Raw genomic sequence first — 23958 nt, 5'->3', positions numbered from 1 at the left:
CACTGGATTATTCCAGTCCCACCTATAGGCACCACCTGCCCCCTGGGTTCTAACAACCCAAAATATCTCCAGACATTACAAATGTTTCCTGTGGGGCAAAATCACCCCCTGGTGAGAATCACTAGAGTAAGGGATTAGGTTACAAACAATAAAAGACAACAGAACTTCCTTCAAAGTAAAATTCCAGACTCTCCGGACTATTTCACTCTGTGGTACAGAGACCGTTCCTAACCCATGCCAGACTGTAGGGACTCTATCCTATTTTTAAAAAGAATTCTGCTAAGTCATTCCAAACCTAAATCTTCTACAACAACTCCTTCCAAAGCTTAACCACAAACTACATTCTTCTGAGTGATTTTGTACGTGTATCTGTGACATAGTAGTGATTAGCTGCAGGACTGTTGTCAAGGTTGAAACTGTAAAGGGGATTTAAAGAATCAACACCAGTGACTTGACAGTTGCTACTGTTGTATTTGGATTTTAAGCTTTGTAATTACACATTCTATTATAACATACTATAAAGTGATAAAGGCAATCATGTTTCTAAAATGTTTACCTTCAGCAAGACATACTAATTTGGCCAAATTATACCCAAAATATTCCAAGGAAAGCTTTCCTCTTTTTTCTCAAACTATTCCTTTGTTCAGTATGAAACTGGGTAAAAGCTACAGATGAAAAATTTAAGGAACCACCATTACTTTCACGTGAAAGGAAACTAACCACCCACAGTACACTCAATGATTCTCAATCAGTATCAGATTTTTAAGTCACTTCAGCAAGAGGTTTTCTAATAAATACTGAAATCACAATGATCACTAGATATCATAATAGTTTCCCTATCAGTGAAAAAATTCATCAGGACATATTACTGGAGACCGAATTTGTTTGTCCTTTTGAAAAATAAACCCCCTCATCTCCAAGACAGGCTAATTGATGGTGTTAAGAATGAAAACTGTTTTGCAATGGACAAATGACATTATACACACAGAACCTGATACAATCTATCAGGTTACTCCTTCCAAATGATCTTTCCTCCTGGTTGATAACATTGTTTTGGTTCAGTAAATTTTTTCTAAAAGGGTATAATTAGTTTCCATTTTAAAAACCACATTTTCTGTGCTTTTGAGCACATTTTCAACATGCTTCCCCCATGCAGTGAACTTGACTGGGATAAAAATCAAACCACTTAAGTCAAAGTTCTAGAGCATGATAGGGAAAGAAATAAATACAGGAGTGAAGAAAAATAAATGCCTAATGGAAATTCTAACATATTAGTACAATGCCAAAATCTTTTACTTGTAAATAAAAACTTTCCTTGCTTGCAAGACACATATAGTTTTGATCATGTGTTCTTCAGAGAAGTGCAAAATGATGCTGGTGAAATCAAAGTATAAACCAAGAAGAAATTCTAGTATAACAGTGAGTGCTATTTGTTTGAGATTTCACACTAATAAGGAAGAGGTGGAAGAAGAAGAAATTTGAAAGAAAATCATCTGCTATTTACTGAAAATGCACTGAAATTTGAGCTAGCTTGTGGTTTCCACATTCAAAGTTGGGAGATGATAGAGAAAGGCCAGTTCCATCTTCGTCTTCTATCTCTCATTCGACAAGTTCACTGATCTCACCTTGTCTCTGTCATCAGGACTAACCATTAATATATAGATATTTTCAAGGGTATCTGAACTCTTCTGGAATGTTTTCCATCATCAGGATAGCATATAAGTCATCTTTTCTATATCTCTGGCAACTGAGCAAAACAGAACAAAGACCACAGAAATCAAGAAAGTACTATTCCTATATCAGTACAGAGAAAGAAGCATAAATCTGGGTATTAGGAAAGGAAAAAAGGGCACATCACAGATGAAGAGTAGTAATGTAAGTACACACAGATGACACCACCCTAAAGGCAGAGAGTGAAGAGGAACTAAAGAGCCTCTTAATGACAGTGAAAAAGAAGAGTAAAATGCTGGTTTAAAACTCAACATTCAAAAAACTAAGATCATGGCATCCAGTCCCATCACTTTGTGGTAAACAGATGGAGAAAAATGGTAACAGTGATAGACTATTTTCTTGGGCTCCAATATCATTACAGATGGTGACTGCAGGCATTAAAAGATGCTTGCTCCTTGGAAGAAAGCTATGACAAACCTAGACGGCGTATTAAAAAGCAGAGACATCACTTTGCTGACAAAGGTCTATATTGTCAAGGCTATGGTTTGTCCAGAAGTCATGCATGGATGCGGAGAAGGCACTGGCACCCCACTCCAGTACTCTTGCCTGGAAAATCCCATGGATGGAGGAGCCTGGTGGGCTGCAGTCCATGGGGTTGCGATGAGATGGACATGACTGAGCGACTTCACTTTCACTTTTCACTTTCACGCACTGGAGAAGGAAATGGCAACCCACTCCAGTGTTCTTGCCTGGAGAATCCCAGGGACAGGGGAGCCTGGTGGGCTGCCGTCTTGGGGTCGCACAGAGTCGGATATTACTGAAGCAACTTAGCAGCAGCAACAGCAGCATGTATGGATGTGAGAGCTGGATGATAAAGAAGGTTGAGCAATTAGAAACTAATGCTCTCCAACTGTGGTGTGGGAGAAGACTCTTCAGAGTCTTCAATCCCAAGGAAATCAATTCTGAATAATCACTGAGAGGACTGATGCTGGACCTGAAGCTTCAATCCTTTGGCTACCTGATGTGAAGAACTGACTCACTGGAAAAGACCCTGATGCTGGGAAAGATTGAGGACAGGAGGAGGGGTGACAGAAGATGAGATGGTTGGATGGCATCACTAACTCAAGGGACATGAGTTTGGGTAGACTCCGGGAGTTGGTGATGGACAGGGAGGGCTGGCGTGCTGCAGTTCATGGGGTCGCAAAGAGTTGGACACGAACGAGCGACTGAACAACAACAATATAAGTACGACTAAAAATCACTGGATTTGCTACAGTCTCTCTCATTTGGAGGATTAGAGGTTCATACATTTTCAAATCTATTTTACTGCACAAGAGACTTGGTCCCATATTGTCTGCCTCCCAATCCTAATGGATGGAGGTTTGTGACATTGTACAGGAGGCAGGAATCAAGACCATCCTCAAGGAAAAGAAATGCAAAATGGCAAAATGATTGTCTGAGGAAGCTTACAAATAGCTGTGAAAAGAAGAGACACAAAAGGCAAAGGAGAAAAGGAAAGATATACCCATCTGAATGCAGAGTTCCAAAGAATAGCAAGGAGATATAATAAAGTCTTCCTCAAAATGATCACTGCAAAGAAATAGAGGAAAAGAACAGAGTGGGAAAGACTAGAGATCTCTTCAAGAAAATTAAGAGATACCAAGGGAACATTTCATGCAAAGATGAGCACAATAAAGGACAGAAATGGTATGGACCTAACAGAAGCAAAAGATATTAAGAAGAGGTGGCAAGAATACACAGAAGAACTGTACAAAAAAGATCTTGACGACCCAGGTAATTATGATGGTGTGATCACTCACGTAGAGCCAGACATCCTGGAATGTGAAGTCAAGTGGGCCTTAGGAAGCATCACTAGGAACAAAGCTAGTGGAGGTGATGGAATTCCAGTGGAGTTATTTCAAATCCTGAAAGATGATGCTGTGCAAGTGCTGCACTCAATATGCCAGCAAATTTGGAAAACTCAGCAGTGGCCACACGACTGGAAAAGGTCCGTTTTCATTCCAATCCCCAAAAAAAGGCAATGCCAAAGAATGTTCAAACTACTGCAAATTGCACTCATCTCACTCAGTAGCAAAGTAATGCTCAAAATTCTCCAAGCCAGTCTTCAACAGTACGTGAACCAGGACCTTCCAGATGTTGAAGCTGGATTTAGAAAAGGCAAAGGAACTAGAGATCAAATTGCCAACATCTGTCAGATCATCAAAAATGCAAGAGAGTTCCAGAAAAATCATCCACTTCTGTGTTACTGACTATCCCAAAGCCGTTGACTGTGTAGACCACAATAAACTGTGGAAAATTCTTCAAGAGATGGGAATACCAGACCACCTGACCTGCCTCTTGAGAAACCTGTATGCAGGTCAGGAAGCAACAGTTAGAACTAGACACAGAACAACAGACTGGTTCCAAATAGGAAAAGGAGTACGTCAAGGCTGTATATTGTCACCCTGCTTATTTAACTTCTATGCAGAGTACATCATGAGAAATGCTGGGCTGGAGGGAACACAAGCTGGAATCAAGATTGCCGGGAGAAATATCAATAACCTCAGCTATGCAGATGACACCAACCTTATGGCAGAGAGCAAAGAAGAACTAAAGAGCCTCTTGATGAAAGTGAAAGAGGAGAGTGAAAATGTTAACTTAAAACTCAACATTCAGAAAACTAAGATCACGGCATCCGGTCCCATCACTTCATAGCAAATAGATGGGCAAACAGTGGCTCACTATTTTTCTGGGCTCCAAAATCACTGCAGATGGTGACTGCAGCTATGAAATTAAAAGATGCTTGCTCTCTGGAAGAGAAGTTATGACCAACCTAGACAACATATTTAAAGCAGAGACATTACTTTGCCAACAAAGGTCTGACTAGCCAAAACTATGGTTTTACCAGTAGTCAAGTATGGGTGTGAGAGTTGGACTGTGAAGAAAGCTGAGCACCGAAGAATTGATGCTTTTGAACTGTGGTGTTGGAGAAGACTCTTGAGAGTCCCTAGGACAGCAAGGAGATCAAACCAGTCCATCCTAAAGGAAATCAGTCCTGAATATTCACTGGAAGGACTAATGCTGAAGCTGAAACTCCAATACTTTGGCCACCTGATGCAAAGAACTGACTCATCGGAAAAGACTGTGATGCTGGGAAAGATTGAAAGCGGAAGGAGAAGGGGACAACAGAGGATGAGATGGTTGGATGGCATCACCAACTCAATGGACATGAGTCTGGGTAAACTCCAGGAGTTGGTGATGGACAGGGAGGCCTGGCGTGCTGCACTCTGTGGGGTCACAAAGAGTCGACACGACTGAGCGACTGAACTGAACTGAAACCTAATGTGTGACCTAGAAGTAGTTTCTCCTCCCCTTAGTGACAGGCTCAAGTTCTTCAGTAGATTCTGGGATGTGGTAAATTTTGAAACTAGAAAAACACCTGATGCTCTGTTTCCTCCAGAATAAAGAGACATACTAGCATGGTTGAGTGTAGGATGATGGGCAGAATAGTAAAGAAAGAGACCATTCTCTTTAGCCCAGCAGTTTTCAACAGGGGTGAAAGTAAGAGTACCAAGGAGATGCTGGAGGGTGTGGAAGTAAAAATAAAAGACTGAAAATTGGGAATCTGATCCAAATACAAACCGTCTGCTTGCTGTAACTGATAGAAGTGTACAGGAAACATGAAGAGTCTCCTTTAGGTGTGTACAATAGTTCAAAGCTGTCATCAGCTACAAAAGCTGGTCAAGGTGAGATGGAAAGGCCCTTGGGAGATGTACATTACCTAACTCAAAGTCTACTGACTGTCGCTATGCCCCCTGAAGCATAGCCTTCAAAACTACAGATAGTAACCCCTGCCTCAAAAACAAACATACAAAAAAAAAAAAAAAAAAAAAAAACAAAAAACACTACGAAACAACAACAAAAACCAAGGAACCACCACAGCAAAAATGCTACAACTCAAATACACTATGTCTTTATGTATTGAAGGAAACTGACATCATGATAAAGCAAGCACAGAACAAAATTCAATCCAGAACAGTGCACAACACAGAGTCTGCTGGGCTTACAAAGGCGATCTGAGTATGTCTTTGATACCAGAAACGAGACTGTCAGAAGGGTGTGTGCCATTTGTATGTCCGTTGATAGAGTCTGCGTGTACACGCATGAGAAGACAGGAGGAGATTTAACAAACTAGCTGTACCATCGCCCTTACCACGTGCATCTGCCTTACCAAACGTTCATGTGGATGCAGGCTGCAGTAGCTGCTAGACTGTGGAATATGAGAAGAATTGCCCAACATCCCTCCGTAGCCAGGCTGATTCATCCCACTGGAGGAGCTCCAAGGGTCACTGCTGTGATGGCCATCTGTAAAGGACAAAGAAAACCGTGACTTTTCCGAGGCACTCAGCCTTGTCTTATAGTCTAGGGCTTTTCCATATCCCCCAAAACAACTGCCTGTTGTACATTCATCTTTGTGTTGGTGAGCTGATTACAGAAGACCACCTCATTACACTTTACCAAGTGGCTCTATATTGCCAAACAAATATAAATACTTAACACAGTTAAAGGGTTCCTAGTAAAAATTCAACTATAAAAGAACAGAACATATTTCTCCATAGAATTATGTCAAGACTGCAAGGTAGCTAATGATAAAGAAAACATTTCTCAGATGTTTCGTGACATTTTTCTTCCTATGAAAATCACTGAAAAAATTTAACTGTTCCTGAATTTTGGGGTGAAAATAACATCCTTGAGATAATACACAGATGGCCAGTTTACAAGTTTTGAGAGCATATAAGGAAATAAGTAATAATGAGAAAGAATATCTCTGACTTCAGAGATTGGGTTTCATTTTTGTGACATACAGAGTAGATGGAATTAAAGTTGGAATTACATTATGGTATGTAATAATTAAGGAAGAACAGTCTCAAGTATATAGCTCTGAGTGTTTGTCGCCTTTCTGAATGTTTATATTTTGATATACAGTTATATAACTAACTTAAGTCTTCAGTAGCAATCGAAAGGGTACACACATAAGATGGTATCTACATTACAGACAATTTTCAGAGCCTCTAGATTTTTATAAAACTATGAGTAAAATAGAAGTTTAAAATGATATGAAAATTATATGAAATATATTTTAATATCAAGCTAATTTTCTATTAACATCACATTAAAAATATTCCTACAGATTTTTTTTCACTCTCTGGGCCCAGAGGCCTCAAAGGCACTGTTAAATTTGCTTTGCTTGGTCTGGGTCTCTTAAATTGAGGGTGCAGAGGATCTATGTTACTGCTCAATTCAGTTTTTTTTCCTTCAATAGTTTAACAAAAATTATTAAATGCCAGATGTATACAAGATGTATACAACATTAAGAGTTTTAACTAAAAGATGGAGGCTGAAGTTAAAAATGAGATGTCACACAGCAGTGAATTTAAAACATGCTACTGACATGCGTGTGTGCTCAATCATGACTGACTCTGCAACCCCACAGACTACAGCCAGGTAAGCTCCTTCATCCATGGGATTTTCCAGGCAAGAATCAAACCGGTGTCTCCTATGTCTCTTGTTCTGGTAGGCAGATTCCTTACCACTGAGACACCTGGGAAGCCTTTGCTACTAACAATCTCTGAATCGCTTTCATCTAAACTACATTTTCTTCGAGACCTGAATTCTCAGGGTATTGGAGACTCTCACTGAAGGCGGCCATGTGAAATGGGATTACAACATACTGTTTCTGTGATCATCATGTAAAAACACGACTTTTAAAAAGTAACTATTCATGGACTTCAGATTTAGCTCGGAGATTGTGGAAGTGTAGATGTCATCTTAAATTCAAACATGAAGTCTAAAAAAACGAACATTTCAGAGAGATGACATGCATGGGAAATAAACTGAGAATATCTATCACTGAGCAAGAGTCTCCTGAAACATTTTGACAGGATGCACTATATGGAAATACATTTAGGATTTGTGAACACAGACACTTTACTCAATGCAGACTTACAAAAATACACATTTTACATAAATTATGCTTTTCACAGTAAATTAATATTTATCAATCCCATGATCTTGGCATAATGTGTTTTGAAAGAATAGAATTAGATGTGTGCGAATTAAGTGTGCTCATCATAAATGTCAACTCAAAAAAATTTTTTTTTGCATTTTGAGTATTCATATGCAGAAAAGCAAATTTGTTTGCCCTATTTTGCATGGTCTGACATGGAGAAGAGCCTGTTGTTTTAAGCTACCTGATCTCTCCTTACAGTGTGCATGGTTTAACCAAGTGACCTTCCTAAAGGCAGGTGGACAAAATCTATCCTTGTGTCAATTTTTCTCAGTGAAATTTGGCTTTGGGTGGTAAGTCCTTGAGTTGACAATCTCTAGAAGCACAAGTAATGGTAACATAGTTTCTCTGGTCATAAAAGAGAGGTGTTAATGCGCAAAGTGAATGTGAAAGTTGCTCAGTCGTGTCCAACTCTATGAGACCCCATTGGGTGTAGCCCACTAGATCCTCTGTCCATGAAATTCTCAAGACAAGAATACTGGAGTGGGTTCCCTTCTCCAGGAGATCCTCCCAACCAAGGGATTGAACCCAGGTCTCCCACATTGCAGGCAGATTCTTTACCATCTGAGCTACCAGGGAAACCCGTTGATGCCCAAGTGACTACTATTTAAAGCTGAAGGTGATACACCTTTGTCATGGTGCAGAATACACCTGAATGACGTACTTGCTGCTCCCGCTGAAAGAAAGGGACACTGAGGACAGGTCACAAAGCTAAAAGACCCCGGTTAATAGGTGCTCCATTACATGTGAAACCAATTCTCTCTATTCCCAAGAAAGTGAAAGTCACTCAGTCGTGTCTGACTCTTTGTGACCCCATGGACTATAAAATCTATGGAATTCTCCAGGCCAGGATACTGGAGTGGGTAGCCTTTCCCTTCTCCACGGGATCTTCCTAACCCAGCAACAGAACCCAGGTCTCCCGCAGTGCAGGCAGATTCTCTGCCCGCTAAGCCAAGCCCAAGAATACTGGAGTGGGTGGCCTATCCCCTCTCCAGTGGATCTTCCCGACCCAGGAATTGAACTGGGGTCTCCTGCACTACAGGCGGATTCTTTACCAGCTGAGCTATGAGGGAAACCCGGGGACCCATTCAAGTCAACTTTATGGATTTTCCATGGAATTTCATATGTGAACTAACAACCTAAAAGAGCTAACACTCTACAGGGAAAGGAAACAAATTCCTTTGAAACAGAATGATTTTGAATGTGTCCGCTCTAATCTAAAGGAGACACCAAGCTGTGACCCTGAGACCTGCTGGCCCAAGTGGCTCCTCTTCCTGTGACACGGTCCTTCCGGGAAGAGCAAGGAGGAGGAAATCCCACGGCCCTTCGCCAAGGCAAAAAGCGTTGAAGTTTGCATGCAGGGATTCCTGGCGAATTCTGTACCTGACTTTCAGAGCATTAACCTGGGAACAAGATTATCACATTTTGCCCACACGTGTCCAGCTCCAGCTGCATGCTGTGGACAGTCTCCTCTTGTAAGGAGATGTCATTTAAACCCTCTCAGTCTTTCCTAAGCAGCAGAAAGAGAAGTCCTACTGGAAGTGAGACTGTAAGCCCAGGGAGCATATGTCCATGTGCGCTGAATAAAATACACTGGACAATTAAGTGGATTAAATATACTTCATCTACCACAAAGCTGTAATTTTCAATATTTGTCTCGGAAAAAAGCTGGGTCTTGGATCCTCAGTCAGTCAGTGTGTGGGAATAGAGCTTTTGCGGTGTAATGAAATAATACTCCTGACTTTCAACAGGTCACTTCATCTTCAATGGGACACTTGTTTTTTCCTATGAATTAAGAAATGGCCAACGTTTTTACTGATAAGAACAGACACTGCACTCAATCTTAGCCAAAAGGCCGAGAAGTGATTATAAGTGGTCACCACTTCCGTACAGAGTTATGTATACAGGCAATTTGCTCTCCACATGTCTAAATCCATGATGCTCCAAATCCATGTTGAATCAAAGCACTTATGAACATACATGTGCGTGTTCTTCTCGTGAAGAGATGATGCACAAGTGATAAGTCATGGTGGACATTCTCCCAGGAAGCATCCTTCTAAGTAACCAAACCAGTCGAATCTTAACTCATGGTGGCTCAAGAGGTTTTCATTTACAAAACGTCTCTCAGTAAAGTTTTTACTTTTAATGAATTCAAGTCCTAAAATAGAGCGTGACCTTCCATGTTCTCTGTTGGCCTCCTATTCCATTTCTTGAGTATTAGAACAGCACTCTTTATATGACATAAACGACCTGTAGATCTCCCCTTGGAAGAGGCAGTGTCTTACCTTGCATGAAGAAGGAGCTAGGGAAAGTGCTGGCTGCTGGTTTCGAGGAAGGGTAGCCTGGCGAGTCCCTATTGTAGTCGGCAGTGCTGGCTGATGGAGCATAAACCTGGGGAACGAGAGCCCATTTAGTTTTGCTTGCTGCCTGCACCAAAGAATCTCAAGGTCTATGACTTTGCAAGAAGCGGGCACAAAAGGCACAATTTCTACCATATCCATCTGAAATCTGATCAGACTCTAGAAACCCTGCCCCATTCCCCATACAGAAAAACGGGACAAAACAAAATGATGGGTAGGTTTGTGCAAATGGAAAATCAGGTGTGATATTTTCCAGTTCCAGGCGAGAAGACTGAAAACTACATCTGGTTGTTGTGTGTGTGTGCTCAGTTGTGTCTGACTTTTTTGCAACCCCATGGACTGTAACCCTCCAGGCCCCACTTTCAATGGAATTTTCCAGGCAAGAATATTGGAGCGGGTTGCCATTTCCTCCTCCAGGGGATCTTCCCGACTCAGGGATCAAACACACATCTCTTACGTCTCCTGCATTAGCAAGTGGATTCTTTACCACTGAACCACCTGGGTTGTGGATCTATAATACCCACAGGGTTGTCCTAGGAGCCTAAGCATTCTTTTTTCTTTTTTTAAAACATAAATGGCCCATGAGTATGTAAAAGGTAAAAAAAGACACGCTTCAAACTTGTCCCATTTAGTCTACCTTTCAATTAAAATTTAAAGACAGAGGCAGAGAGACAAAAAGACAGATAAAATAAATGCACTCTCCAGACCACAGAAAGTGACAAACGCATCTTAGAATATTAAATTCCCAAAGTGTTAGCTTTTTGTAAAGATGCAAGAAAAAGGCTATTAAAAGCCCAGATCTGCACAGACCACCAAAAATCAGTGTGCACGCAAGGAAGGGGGAGGGAGACCCTCATTTACAGTCTTTCATCTTTGTATGCTCAATAAACTTAAAAACTGCCAAAAGCTTAATTTACTTACATTCGCTTACTAATACTCATGGGACTTGGGGAACCAGTTCTTTATAAAAATAGCTTGTGTATTTTCTTGTTTATGTTTGCTTTAAAGTAGACAGCATAGTAGAAAGGCATAAATTCATAAGGTATAGTTTAACTTTAATTGGTTTTCTCCCTTGCCTTTTCAGCTAAATATGATTTTTTTAAAAAAATCCCTATTTTCTTTTGCTCCAAAAGTTCCTCTCTCCAGATGGTCAGAGAGACTAAAGCACTGTCATCCTCTTGATGAAAATGGATACCTTCCTGCCTCCATTTTGAAGCAGGCAGCGGCTCACAAAATTGGCAGTGAGCCTACAGTGATATTCACAGGTCACAGTAAAAGAAAGGGAAATTCACCAATAAAAAGGCAACTGCAGGGTTACCAAAAAAATAACTTCCCCCCCCTTTTTATTTCACAGCGCACATGGAATAAACATCCTAAGAAAAATTCTATAATTGCTCTCAGAACACCATGAATCACAAACTAAGCATTTAATACATGGTTTAGGATTTCACAAAGGATAGGGCCACAGCGACAGATGTGGGAAAACACGCATACACATGCATCCATCACACGAATGCTACATATGCCCCACAGTGCCCTTGAAATTGAGAGAGCTTGGAGACCGAACAAAACAAAAATAAACCAGAAAAACCCTGGTCCACTTAAAAAAAAAAAAAGAAGAAACAAGGATTCTTCCTAAGTCACGGAGGAATCTGAGTCCTCTTATTTTTCCTCTATTTTTCATTTTATTTTAAAATTTTAGTCATATCTTAAATGTATAAACAGCTACCTGCTTCTCTAACAGGGCTTATAGTAAGGGCAATTTTTTTTCAAGTATCTGTAAAGGGACAAAGAATAAAACATAAGACAGAAATCCCAAAGCAAATCAGTACCCTAAGTTTATCAAGCAAAAGCCAGTATTTTTTTGAGGCTTATACAACTGACAGTTTGGAAAATACTGCTAAAGGTATTTAGAAGTTTTGAGTCCAGCTAAAAAGATGAAAACAAAAATTACCTTCCTTCCAGGGAAATTGAAAATTAGATCATCTCATTCTAATGGCAGAATGAGTAGAATACACTACACTATATTTACAGACTAGTAGTCTGACAGCTCCTTGGCTAACAAGTATTAATATGAACTAAGTATACTATGTATTACTTCCAATTTCAGAAATCAATATTTTACTATAAAACTGAAAATAAACTCACCCCTATTATTAAATCACCTTATTAAAAAAAAGAATCAAAACAAAGTCTTTTAGGATAATATATAATTTTAATTACATATTCTACTACCTTATCCTTAAACATGTACTATAATTATTGCATAAACATCATTTATGGCATCTAACAACATCTGCCTTTTGGATAGAATTATTTGATATATCTTTTGGGAGACAAAGACAAATCTTCAGTAATTTTGCTCATATAAGGAGGCTACTTTCACTATGAATTATGATCAAGTATGAAGATCTGAGAATAAGATCACTTATCCTAAGTTCAGAAATGCTGCCTGCATGAAAAAGAATATATATGGGGTTAAAAAGCTTTCAGGACATGTTACACTATACAATTTCTATTTTTCTGGTGCTGTGGCCAAATTAAGATTTTTTTTAGATAAGATGAAAGTCTTTGTTAACAAGAAATCAAATACTTTTTTTAAAAAAAGCAATTTCTGCATAGTTTATAAATTTTCTTTATATTATAATTGATCAGGTAAAATGTTATTCCCTTTTAATTTATATACTTCATCTTTCTCATCAAAAGGTATTTTAAAAATAAGTGCTCTATGTATCTGTTTGTAAAAATAAACATAACGTAGAACTGTTATACTTTTTTAAAAAGTGTTTATGTATCTGGCTGCAAAGGGTCTTAGTTGTGGCATGTGGGATCTAGTTCCCTGATCAGGAATCAAATCCCGGCTCCCTGCCTTGGGTGTGTGGGAATCTTAGCCACTGGACCACCAGGAAGTCTCTTATTATACTTTTTAAAAGTAGAAGGAATCAACCCCCCTCACATTCTAATCATAAGAAAATTCAATAATGGAATGGTCAAAGCCCTGCTCAAGATATGCAACCACCAACTGTCCTTTACTGTCTGCTATTCAATGGCTGCCTTCTTTAAAAGTGGTGCTGGAGGTATAAGATGCTATTTATGAAAACAGAGTGATGGTAAGTGACTCAGTTTATCCTCAATGTTTTAATTTTTAATAACCTGTATCATCAGTAAGCTGCTTCATTATTTTACTTCAGTCAACTATTTTCCCAGCCTCTTAAAAGACTTGAAAGTATAGGCTGCAAGAAGGTATTTAACAGAAACGCTAAATTCAGTAAGAAAAGCTCACATCCACTCAACTTTAATTATTATTATTATAGGTAAATAGAAAGATGACTTACACATTTGTTAGAGAAAATAGCTAACAGAATGATAACAAACATCCCAGATCTCTTCAAATGACTAACACCAGAAAATCAGTCTGATGGAAAATGAAATACAAATCCCAAACTCTTGTTCAATGTGTTGAAGTAACTCTGCCAAGGAAACATGCAGAGTCTAAAGAGAAGCAAAAATCTACACTTAGTTTTCTTCTGATAAGGTATCTTAGATCAAGGTGACTTTTGGCATTCCAGTTCCTCTCACAAGAGTAACTAAAGAAGTGTGAAATTCTGTTGCAAAATTGGAAATGGGCATACTTGGCTCAAGTTCATATAGACTACAGCAATTTGAGTGAGCTCTCTGCTGAATAAAGGCTTAATGGGGAGCTAATAGCCAAGTGCAGTTCATATTCAAAGTCAGCTCCGTTATCTTTTTCCTCTTAAAATCTGATTTTAAAACAAAATCACAAATGCAGAAATTCTGAGCTTAACAAAACCCCGTAAACAGCATAAACTCTGAAAAAATTTAAAAATCTATAAGTTCTCATTTTACAGATTTAACTTGTGTTGTAATTTGAGATATACTTGAGACAGACTGCTATAGTATATTAACCATTCCAACCAATGTTCTAATTATTCTTTGTGCTATTATCAAAGAAACAATATGATATTCTTTTAACAGAACCTTTGCCTACTAGAAAAGAAGAAAAGCATGCAAACACACAAACCAACAATTATAGAACGCATATTCTACCTTTTTCCTTGGAGGTGCTCATTTTTATGTGCTGGCATGTCAGTTTCACTTATGGAAAGTTTAAAAGATAACAATGATTACCATTTGTTCAGGGCATTTTGTGGAATGGCTTTTGTGCTGGGAGCTCCATAGACATTATTTCTAATCTTCGTAATAATCATATAAGATGGGCATTATCAATAGTGTCATTTCTATTTCATATGACTAAAGAATGGTGGACTGGTCAAGCGTCCTGGCCCAGGCAGGCCTGGGTCACATAACTGCCCATTCTATCATTTATGAGCTAGGTAACCTTGGAACTGCTCCTTTACTCTCTGGTCTTTAGATTCCTACCCATAAAAAGGGAATAACAGTGCCTGCTATGCCAGATTCTTGAGAGAATGAAATGGCTTCACATACATAAAAGCAACGAGGATAATACCTGATATGTAAAAAACATGCAAAACAAAATCAGATTAATAGCATTAGTGTGCTATTTTTTTTTTAATTATCTGGACAAAAGTGACTCAGAAAAGTTAAGCCACTTTTCCATGTTAAAAAACTACCAAGTAGTAAAGATTCAAGCTAATCATTAAAGCCTAGATTCTTTTCATTAAAAAACAATTTGTTGATCTTAAGAGGCAAAAAAGAAAAGATATCGTTAGCTAACAGCACAAGGCAATACTTTGGCCATGATTTATAGAAATAATTCTTGTGGGGTTTCATAACTGCCTTTTAAGAAAAGAAAACTTGATAGGGCATGTTGAGAGTGAAACCAATATGCGTCAGTTACTTTCTTCCCAAAGTGGGAAGCTGAACTCTGGAGGAAATGCAGAGAAGTGGTATAGATCATGTATCATGAGGTGTATAACTGAGTGGGGTTGAGTGGCAGCCACCAGGCTGCAGAGTAGACCTTGGCCTCTCTGTGACCAGCAAGTACCATATGAATAATTTCCAAAGAGAACCAGGTGAGAATAACCGAAACATTGTAATTGAGACTTTTTAGATCCTTAAGAGAGTTACTGTGTGATCCACGATAGAGTAGAAAGCAGCAAAGCACAATTATGCCTCAGAGGCCCAAGTGCTAGGGAGGCTGACTTAGCAGCCCAGAACCTAGGAGGCTTCACAAATATTCTAAACTGTGACAGTTAGACATTCGAATGCCAAGAGTTGGTGGTACGCCACTGATGCTCACACACCTGGGCATGTACACTGATGCTGACCAGCATCCAATGCGGAAAGTACCTGTAAGGGATCAGCTTACTGCTCAGGAAACCGACTGGAATGGACCTCAACTCTTAGAATAGTGTTGGAAGGACACAGGTCACAAAAGTGCAAAGAACAGCTGGGGGCAGTGATACCTCGACATTCGTAAGAACTGAAATTGACACTGTAATTGTTCTATAGGACGAAGTTAGAGGTATATTGCTGGCTAATCCATAAAGCAACTGGAAGATGTACTTAGAAGAGATGGTCTCCAGACAGCAGAAAAACCCATTTGGCAGAGTAGTAGAAATTACTTTGGAATCAGACCAACAAGGCTCAAATTCCAGCACTCACAAGTAATTGTAAGGACAAAACAAAGCACGTTCTCTCTCAGAGGCTCCGTTTCCTCATTTGTCAATCTCTTCACTATCAAATGTCAAATGGGGCTATTCTGCCATGCGGATTAGAGAGTATCGAGCATAACTCCTTATCTCTTGTAGGAGCACAATAAATGGTATTTATATCCAAAAAATATAAACAAGAGTTTAGAGTAATTTTTAACATGTCCAGAATGGTGCTGTCCAATACATGAGTCCTATGTGGTTATTTGAATTAAGCTTAATTAAAATTAAGTAAAATGAAATATTCAGTCCTGCAGTCACACTGGCCACATTTCAAGTACTCAGTAGCAAACTGTGGCCTCCGGTGACCATACTGGACATCACAATGTGGAACTTTCTCACTATGGCAAACAGTTTTATTGGGAGCACTGATTTAGGGTAATGGCTGTCCCCAAGGAGACCTACTGAGCCCCGTATGAAACTCTGTTGGAGCAGCCATCACAATAATGCAGCTTATTTAAGACTTGCTGTTGCCTTTCAGCTGCCAAAGCAAGAACTCTTCTGGTGGACGAGGCGGAGAGGCAGATTCCAGGTATCCTAGCACATAGTGAACCACCAGTGTTTAATAAATGTTGATTTTTACTGGATGGCAGAACATTCAGGTATCCATTTTACTTACTATTTTTAGAGTTCCTTGTACTATTACATACTTCTTAAAGCCCTTTTTGTAACCACCTGCCCAAATTCCTGTAAGCAGGACTGTAAACTAGAACTCCATGAAGAACGGCACCTGTGATCCCCAGATCTCTGGATGTGGAGGAAATAACAGTAAGACAATCTTACATGGCAATTTTCTCCTTGGCCCCTAGTTAGTCTTTGGCAAAGGAACTATAATTAGGCACCGTGTGATCACTTTGAGACAATAAATGGTGAACAGATTTTTAACTTTTTCTGATCATGAGTTTTCACGTTACATCTTGGTAACTGTATTCCTTGATTCCACTCTCTATTTTTATTACCCTTTCTTTCATAATGTTTTATATCATTTTTTTAAATAGATGTTCCTTTCCCTTTTCAGGAAATTTCTCCAATTGGTGTCCTCTATTCTGCTTCTTAGCATCACATTTTAAAAGTTGAAATCAGTTCAACCTCATTTTATAAATGGGCAAAAAGCAGATGTTAAAGGACCTACCCGAGGGCCTTGAACAGAGCTCAGGACTCCTGAATTCTCGTTCTATCCTCTTGGCACTCTCCTTTCTAAAGTCTTTTTTAACTTTATAACTTAAATATTTGAATGGGTAGCAAAAAGTAGATGAAAGTAACAGAGTTGAATAAGTTATCATAAGGTTTACGGCAGTGAATAATACTCAAGAGCATGAAAAAGAAGGTAATAAACAACCCAACGGTGCAAAGAAAAACAAAAGCCAACTACAGAAATAAAAATTATTTATCTTATATATTCTCAGTATATACTAACAAGTCAAGCAATATTTACTAGTGGAAAAAGATCCTACTTTATTTCCAAGTGATGGTTCAAGGCCCATTTGATTATCACATACAGGAAATATGTTTAGAAATAACACATAAATGTTGCAGTATATTGGCAAATAGATGGATATGTAATTGTAGATGAAAAAATTTCAGAGATGTAATCTGTTGAAATTGTGAAGCTTTTATTTCCATCTCAATTACCTGAAGCTTTTATAGGAATTAAACAAATAGTTCTAAGTGCCCTAAAGTAACCCTCAGTAAGAAAGAAAAGTTTTATTCCTCAAACTACAGTGATACTCTGAAAAAAAAAAAATCCCCAATTATCTAAACGTATAAAATGTCCCATTCATGTATATGGTATTCCTATTTCATTTCCTTAACAAGCAATAATCTGTATTCACTTCACCACAGTGCATCACAAAAACAAGAAAAAGAATATGTCTATGAACCCCCTAAAAGAAATTCCTGGAATATGTAATATATTTAGAACACAAGTCATTTTGGCATACATCCAAATGCTCTATCACAAATACCACGTCTAACTTTTTTTTTTACCCTTCTGAATATCAGCTGAGTTTTGGTTATCTGTTCATGAGTATATTAAGTCTGAAGCTAAATTCTACAAATGAATTACAGCCAAGAGTTTTATCCTTTTCAGCCACAAAATATCTTTTCTCTGTGTTAAGAAGTAGTAAGACTGTAAGAATTTTAATTCCCTTCTCTATCAAATTGTGTAACCCCAAGAAATCAAAAGAAAGCAACAACAAGGAGCAGAAGAGATATGAGTGATTTACAAGGGATCAGAAGCAGAGAAGCATGCAGGAATGGACAGACTGTAGCCCATCCACTTTCGACAAGCACAGCCAGCCTGCAGCAGGCTCAACAATGACAGTAAAACAGTGAGCTGGACCCATTATTAAGTGTGCAAAGCACCCCAAGAGCTACAACAAACCCTTACATTGCTTATGGCCAGAAGCTTTACCTTGTTCTTTCCTTTCTTCAAATAAAAAGGCAATACATTTAAGAATAAAGGTAGTTGCAGTCTATTTTTCAAATCTCTAAATTTCAATCTACTAAACAAGTCTGTGTAACTTAAAAATCTACAAGGAAGGAAAAAACTGTGCTTCAACTAAAAATAAGGATAAACTAAGACAGAATCACTAAGAATTATACAGCAATATTATTGTGATTTAATCTACATAGTGTCCTGTTATTTTTACAAGCATTTTGCAAGTATCAGTGTGTTGTCATTGCAAACTTGAGGCAGAAAAACTGTGAAGATAGGTATGATTAGGCTCACTCTGTTATATCACAGATGTTTCATACAGATGATATTGAAATACAGATGATATTGAAATACAGATAGAGAACATTTGAGATTTTAAGCTGTCTTCATGTATTATCATGCAATCTCAGTGACATATGCAGGGAGTTAAACATTAAAAAAAAAGAAACAATTTGTTATGGTATTACAACTTAACACTGTGTGTGTGTGTTTAGTCACTCAGCTGTGTCCAACTCTTTGCGACCCCACAGACTAGAGCCCACCAAGCTCCTCTGTCCATGGAATTTTCCAGGCAAGAATACCGGAGTATGTTGCTGCTATTTCCTACTCTAGGAGACCCTCTCAACCCAGGGATCAAGCCCATGTCTCTTGTGTCTCCTGCACTGGCAGGCAGATTCTTTACCACTAGCGCCACCTGGGAAGCCCGTTAACACTCAAAAGAGCTGGAAAAAGACCTGGTCTCAAGGCCTGCCAGTCCCAAGCTCTTGTGACTGCTGGCACGACAAAATGATGACAGTCATTAAAAAAAAAAAAAAGAAGGGTGAGATGGGGTGGGAGGTAGGAGGGAGGTTCAAGAGGGAGGGGACATATGGATACCTATGGCTGAGTCATGCTGTTGAATGGCAGAAACTATCACAACATTAAAAAGCAATTATCCTTCCATTAAAAAGAACTCCCCTCCCCCCAGAATAGCTAATACTTTACTTAGGGTATGCCAGACACTATTCCAGCAAAACTGCACATGAACTCATTTTGTCTCGACACTAACCCTATTGGTTTATTATCATCCCAATTTTGCACAGAAGCAATAGGGAGGCAGAGACCTATTAAATAACTTGTCCAAGTCACACAGCTAGTTAAGTGGAAAACGGAGATTCAAAATCATGTCGTTTTATTTAGGCATGTGAGCTTTAACAAGATCTCTCAATCACTAAGGGGCTTCTCTCCAGGGTCTTCATAGACTCCCACCAAAACCCTGATTTACAGAACTCTGGGTCCCATTTACACACTCCAGGCCACTGGGCAGACGAGGGGCTCAGAAGGCTGTTTGGCCAAAGAGAAGGATGCAAGGTGACTTCAGACAGTGGAGCACAAAGACAGTTCTTGGGCACTGGACCAAGAAGGAGGACTTTTCATCTGTCTTCCAGATCTGAAGCTGAGCAGGACCCGCTACTTCTGTTTATCGGGGCTAAAAACAGAGAGAGCCCAGTAACCTGCTGGGCGTGACACGCGTTTTGCTGCTGCTGCTGCTAAGTCGCTTCAGTCGGGTCCGAATCTGTGCGTCCCCACAGACGGCAGCCCACCAGAGAATCCCCATCCCTGGGATTCTCCAGGCAAGAACACTGGAGTGGGTTGCCATTTCCTTCTTCAGTGCATGAAAGTGAAAAGTGAAAGTGAAGTCGCTCAGTCGTGTCCAACTCTTAGTGACCCCATGGACTGCAGCCTACCCAGGCTCCTCCATCCATGGGATTTTCCAGGCGAGAGTACTGGAGTGGGGTACCATTGTTTAGTGGTGACTTAATGCCAACAGTAAACTGATGAAAAAAAGATCACCACACTATACTTAAAAGCATTCACAGGAAGCATGACTACAGTCCCATCGATGTGCACCAGCCTCTGGCTCCAAATATTTCTTTTTATTTTTACACCTGCATTGCTCTTGGCACTGATGGAGCAGACATTGTATGTTCGCTAGTACTTTCAACGTGGTGTATCACGGGAATGCCCACTGCCAGCATTCTGAGTACCTGAGTCCTCGCCGAGAAGGTCTTAAACTGATTAAGTTACACCTGGCTGAAGATCTCTTGAAATACTTAATTGCATAAAATTTGGTCCAGGTGAAACCTGACTTTGTCCTGGTTACACTCCTTATGTTACGTACTCACAGGGGAACCCACTTCCTCACCAGACTCAGGACCGGCACAGACAAAAGACTGGATATTAAGCCCATCACAACTCTTTAAAATGTTCTGGACACCTAAGCTGTTTTCAAGTGTTTATTTATTGACTGTTCATTAGTAATTAAAGGTCATGTTAAGAAGAATGTGATTTATTATTTCTGTCAATTACTATTATTTGGGAAAGTGAATGAAAGTCACTCAGTCGTGTCCCACTCTTTGCAACCCCATGGACTATATAGTTCATGGAGTTCTCCAGGCCAGAATGCTGGTGGGTAGCCTTTCCCTTTTCCAGGGGATTTTCCCAACCCCGGGATCAAACCCAGGTCTCCCACATTGCAGGTGGATCCTTCAGCAGCTGAGCCTCCCTGCTGCTGCTAAGTCACTTCGGTCGTGTCCGACTCTGTGCGACCCCAGAGATGGCAGCCCACCAGGCTCCCCCGTCCCTGGGATTCTCCAGGCAAGAACACTGGAGTGGGCTGCCATCGCCTTCTCCAGCTGAGCCGTGAGGGAAACCCCAAAATACTGGAGTGGATAGCCTATCCCTTCTCCATTCTCCAGCGGATCTTCCCGACCCAGGAATTGTACCAGGGTCTCCTGCATTGCAGGTCGATTCTTTACCAAGTGACCTATGAGGGAAGCCCGTTATTATTATGATTATTATTTGTAGTAATCTAAAAATCATAGCAGATGATTTCAATCATAAGCATATTCAGCTAATTTATTTTCTCTCTTTCTTCAGCTGTCACATCAAATTTATGACTATCAATTTTTTCTAATGGATCAGCTCTCATCTCAATATTATATTTTCCTCTTTTGCTACCAGCTATTTGCTTTTTTTTTTTTTTAAGATGACAACTACAGGGTCATGTGTCCCCTAGTAGCTCAGCTGGTAAAGAATCTGCCTGCAATGCAGGAGACCTGGGTTTGATCCCTGGGTCAGGAAGCTCCCCTGGAGAAGGCAATGGCAACCCACTCCAGTGTACTTGCCTGGAGAATCCTATGGACAGAGGAGCCTGGCGGGCTGCAGTCCATGGGGTCACAAGAGTCGGACATGACTGAGTGACTAACACCAACACAGAGTCCTGAGGAGGTGTTGCAACATCAAAATAGTGTTGGTTACATCTGCCAATAAATAGCTTTGTGACCTCTGATGATACGATTTCATCAACTGAATGAGGATGGTGTGTTTTCAGGATGAAAACACATTATACAATTCCACAATAAAGAGGGAAATTAATTTTAGCGTTTATTCCAAAGTTGATTATTGCTGTTTCTTCCACATGGAAGGCCAGGAAGGCCTGCTGAGGACAGTCCATCACAGAAACGGTGAAGTTTAAAAAGTATTAGGAGAGTGACATCAGTCAGAAAGACAAATACTGTATATTAACGCATGTGTATGGAATCTAGAAAGATGGTACTGCTGAACCTATTTTCAGGGCATCTGTGGAGATGCAGACATAGAGAACAGACTTACAGACACAGGAGGGGAAGGAGAGGATGGGACAAATTGAGAGAGCAGCATGGAAACATGTGTTACCATACGTAAAACAGATAGCAAGTGGTGGGACACAGGGCGCTCAACCCAGTGCTCGGGAACAGCCTAGGGGACAGGGTGGGATGGGAGGGCTTTCAGGAAGGAGCGGACACACGGACGGCAGCCTGTGGTTGATTCGTGCTGGTGCATGGCAGAGGCCTACACAATACCATAGAGCAGTTATTCTCCAGGTAAAAAAAAGGATTATGAAGAAAATGTGCAGGGGTGTGTGTGTGTGTAAGTGTGTTAGTGTGTGTGTGTATGTGTGTGGTACCGGGCACAGAACAGGCCCCAGTAGTTACTAAATGCCCACAGGAATGAATGAATGCATCACACACAAGATACAAGTCAAACTAAGAATTATATCATAATGCAGAGAAAGATAAACATTCACCGGTTCTGCCAAAATAGTACATTTCACTTCTCAGTGTGTTTTAGAGCTGAGCTGACTTCTGAAAATGGAGGCAATCACCTGTAATAATCCATATTTAAGGCACTCCCCTCCAGTACTTTTGCCTGGGAAATCCCACGGGTGGAGGAGCCTGGTAGGCTACAGTCCACGGGGTCGTTAAGAGTCGGACACGACTGAGCAACTTCACTTTCACTTTTCTCTTTCATGCATTGGAGAAGGGAATGGCAACCCACTCCAGTGTTCTTGCCTGGAGAATCCCAGGGACAGAGGAGCCTGGTGGGCTTCCATCTATGGGGTCGCATAGAATCAGACACGACTGACGTGACTTAGCAGCAGCAGCAGCAGCAGCAGCAAGGGTTCTAAGAGGTCCATTTCCCATCCTTCTCCCTTTGAACCTAAGGCCATAGGTTGATGCCTGAAGCTGAGAGCTCACATCCTTCAATGGATGTTAACAAGTGTGTTTTAAAAAAAGGAATCTAGGCTCAAGTAAGTCTGGTCACTATTGGCGTAAACAAATTAATACCACTGCAATGGGCTTTAGTCAATGCACAATGCTATAAGAGATACAAGTCTACTCTCCCAGAAATAATTCCATGTCACAAATCCACTTTTCAACACACCTCCAATCATCCCCCATCGTGGGAAATGTTTTTATAGTCTGTTAGCAGTTATTACAGGGCTTCCCTCATGGAGATGGTGTATGGCTTAGCAATAAAGAATCCGCCTGCAATGCAGGAGATACAGGAGACCCGCGTTTGATCCCTGGGTCAGGAAGATCCCCTGGAGGAGAGCATGGCAACCCACTCCAGTCTTCTTGCCTGGAGAGTCCCGTGGATGGAGGAGCCTGGCGGGCTACATCCATGGGGTCGCGAGGAGTCAGACACGACTGAGCACACGGCTCATCAACCGAAGCGTATTTCCCTTTGATGTGATGAGGCCTCTAATCCTTTCCCAACAATCAGGTTTTAAGAGAGGAGAGTGGAAAGGGGATGCGGGAACAGAGAGGGCTCTCCAGGAAGGAAAAGCAGCGCCCGAGAAAAACGCTGACTTTACAGTCTGCCCTTACACAGTAAAGGTCACTGTAAACGGCAAATTAAAAGAGCACTCAATGGCAATAAATGTGCCATTCCTCTTCCTCCAATCCCAGTATCTTTAGGGCTGTGTTTGTACAGCTCAGAGGGCCCAAGGGCCATCATTCCTAAGTATACATGCCCTCCCAGCATCAAGAGGGACTAGGAAGAAAGCTGTGCCACACAAAAGCAGAAGGACACACTTTCAAGAGCAGAGACCCAAACAAGAAGGAAAAGATGGTGAAGCCAAGATTTCAGCAGATATTCCAACAAGATGAAATTTCAAAAAAAACATGATTCACAAAAACTTCTCTGACCTTGAACTTAATTGTATGAAAGGAAACTTGGTGAAATTCTATGCTTAATCATCAGAAAAAGTTGGTATTTTCAAGGTATTTTAAATTACAAAGATTTGCTGCATCCATTGCATTATTTAATAATCACTTTGAGATAGATTATCTGTCCAAGTGGTCAACCATCTCAGTCCCTTTTTACGTTAGGAGACAGAAGCTGGGAGGGCGGCTTCCCTTTCCAGAAATCACATGACTCAAGGAAGGCAGAAAAAGATCTTTC

The 23958-nt window shown here is 40.3% G+C and overlaps 1 protein-coding gene and 1 pseudogene across 29 annotated transcripts in view; both read right to left on the bottom strand.

Moving 5' to 3' along the window:
* The window catches only part of TCF4 (transcription factor 4), a 388054-nt gene that overhangs the window by 54051 nt on the left and 310045 nt on the right, over positions 1 to 23958 (bottom strand). For all 29 annotated transcript variants that reach the window (XM_040264426.1, XM_040264413.1, XM_040264416.1 and 26 more), the window contains 2 exons: positions 10024 to 10129; positions 5903 to 6036 (listed from right to left, as the gene is read on the bottom strand). In XM_040264426.1, coding sequence (XP_040120360.1) covers positions 5903 to 6036; positions 10024 to 10129 — 240 coding nt within the window. The remainder of the gene's footprint in view (positions 1 to 5902; positions 6037 to 10023; positions 10130 to 23958) is intronic.
* LOC120881225 lies at positions 9433 to 9605 on the bottom strand (annotated as a pseudogene).

The sequence above is a fragment of the Oryx dammah genome, unplaced genomic scaffold (genome assembly GCF_014754425.2).
Source record: "Oryx dammah isolate SB20612 unplaced genomic scaffold, SCBI_Odam_1.1 HiC_scaffold_22, whole genome shotgun sequence".
Taxonomy (NCBI): Eukaryota; Metazoa; Chordata; class Mammalia; order Artiodactyla; family Bovidae; genus Oryx; species Oryx dammah.
The sequence above is the reverse complement of the archived record's forward strand: the minus strand, read 5'-3'. Positions and strand labels throughout refer to the sequence as shown.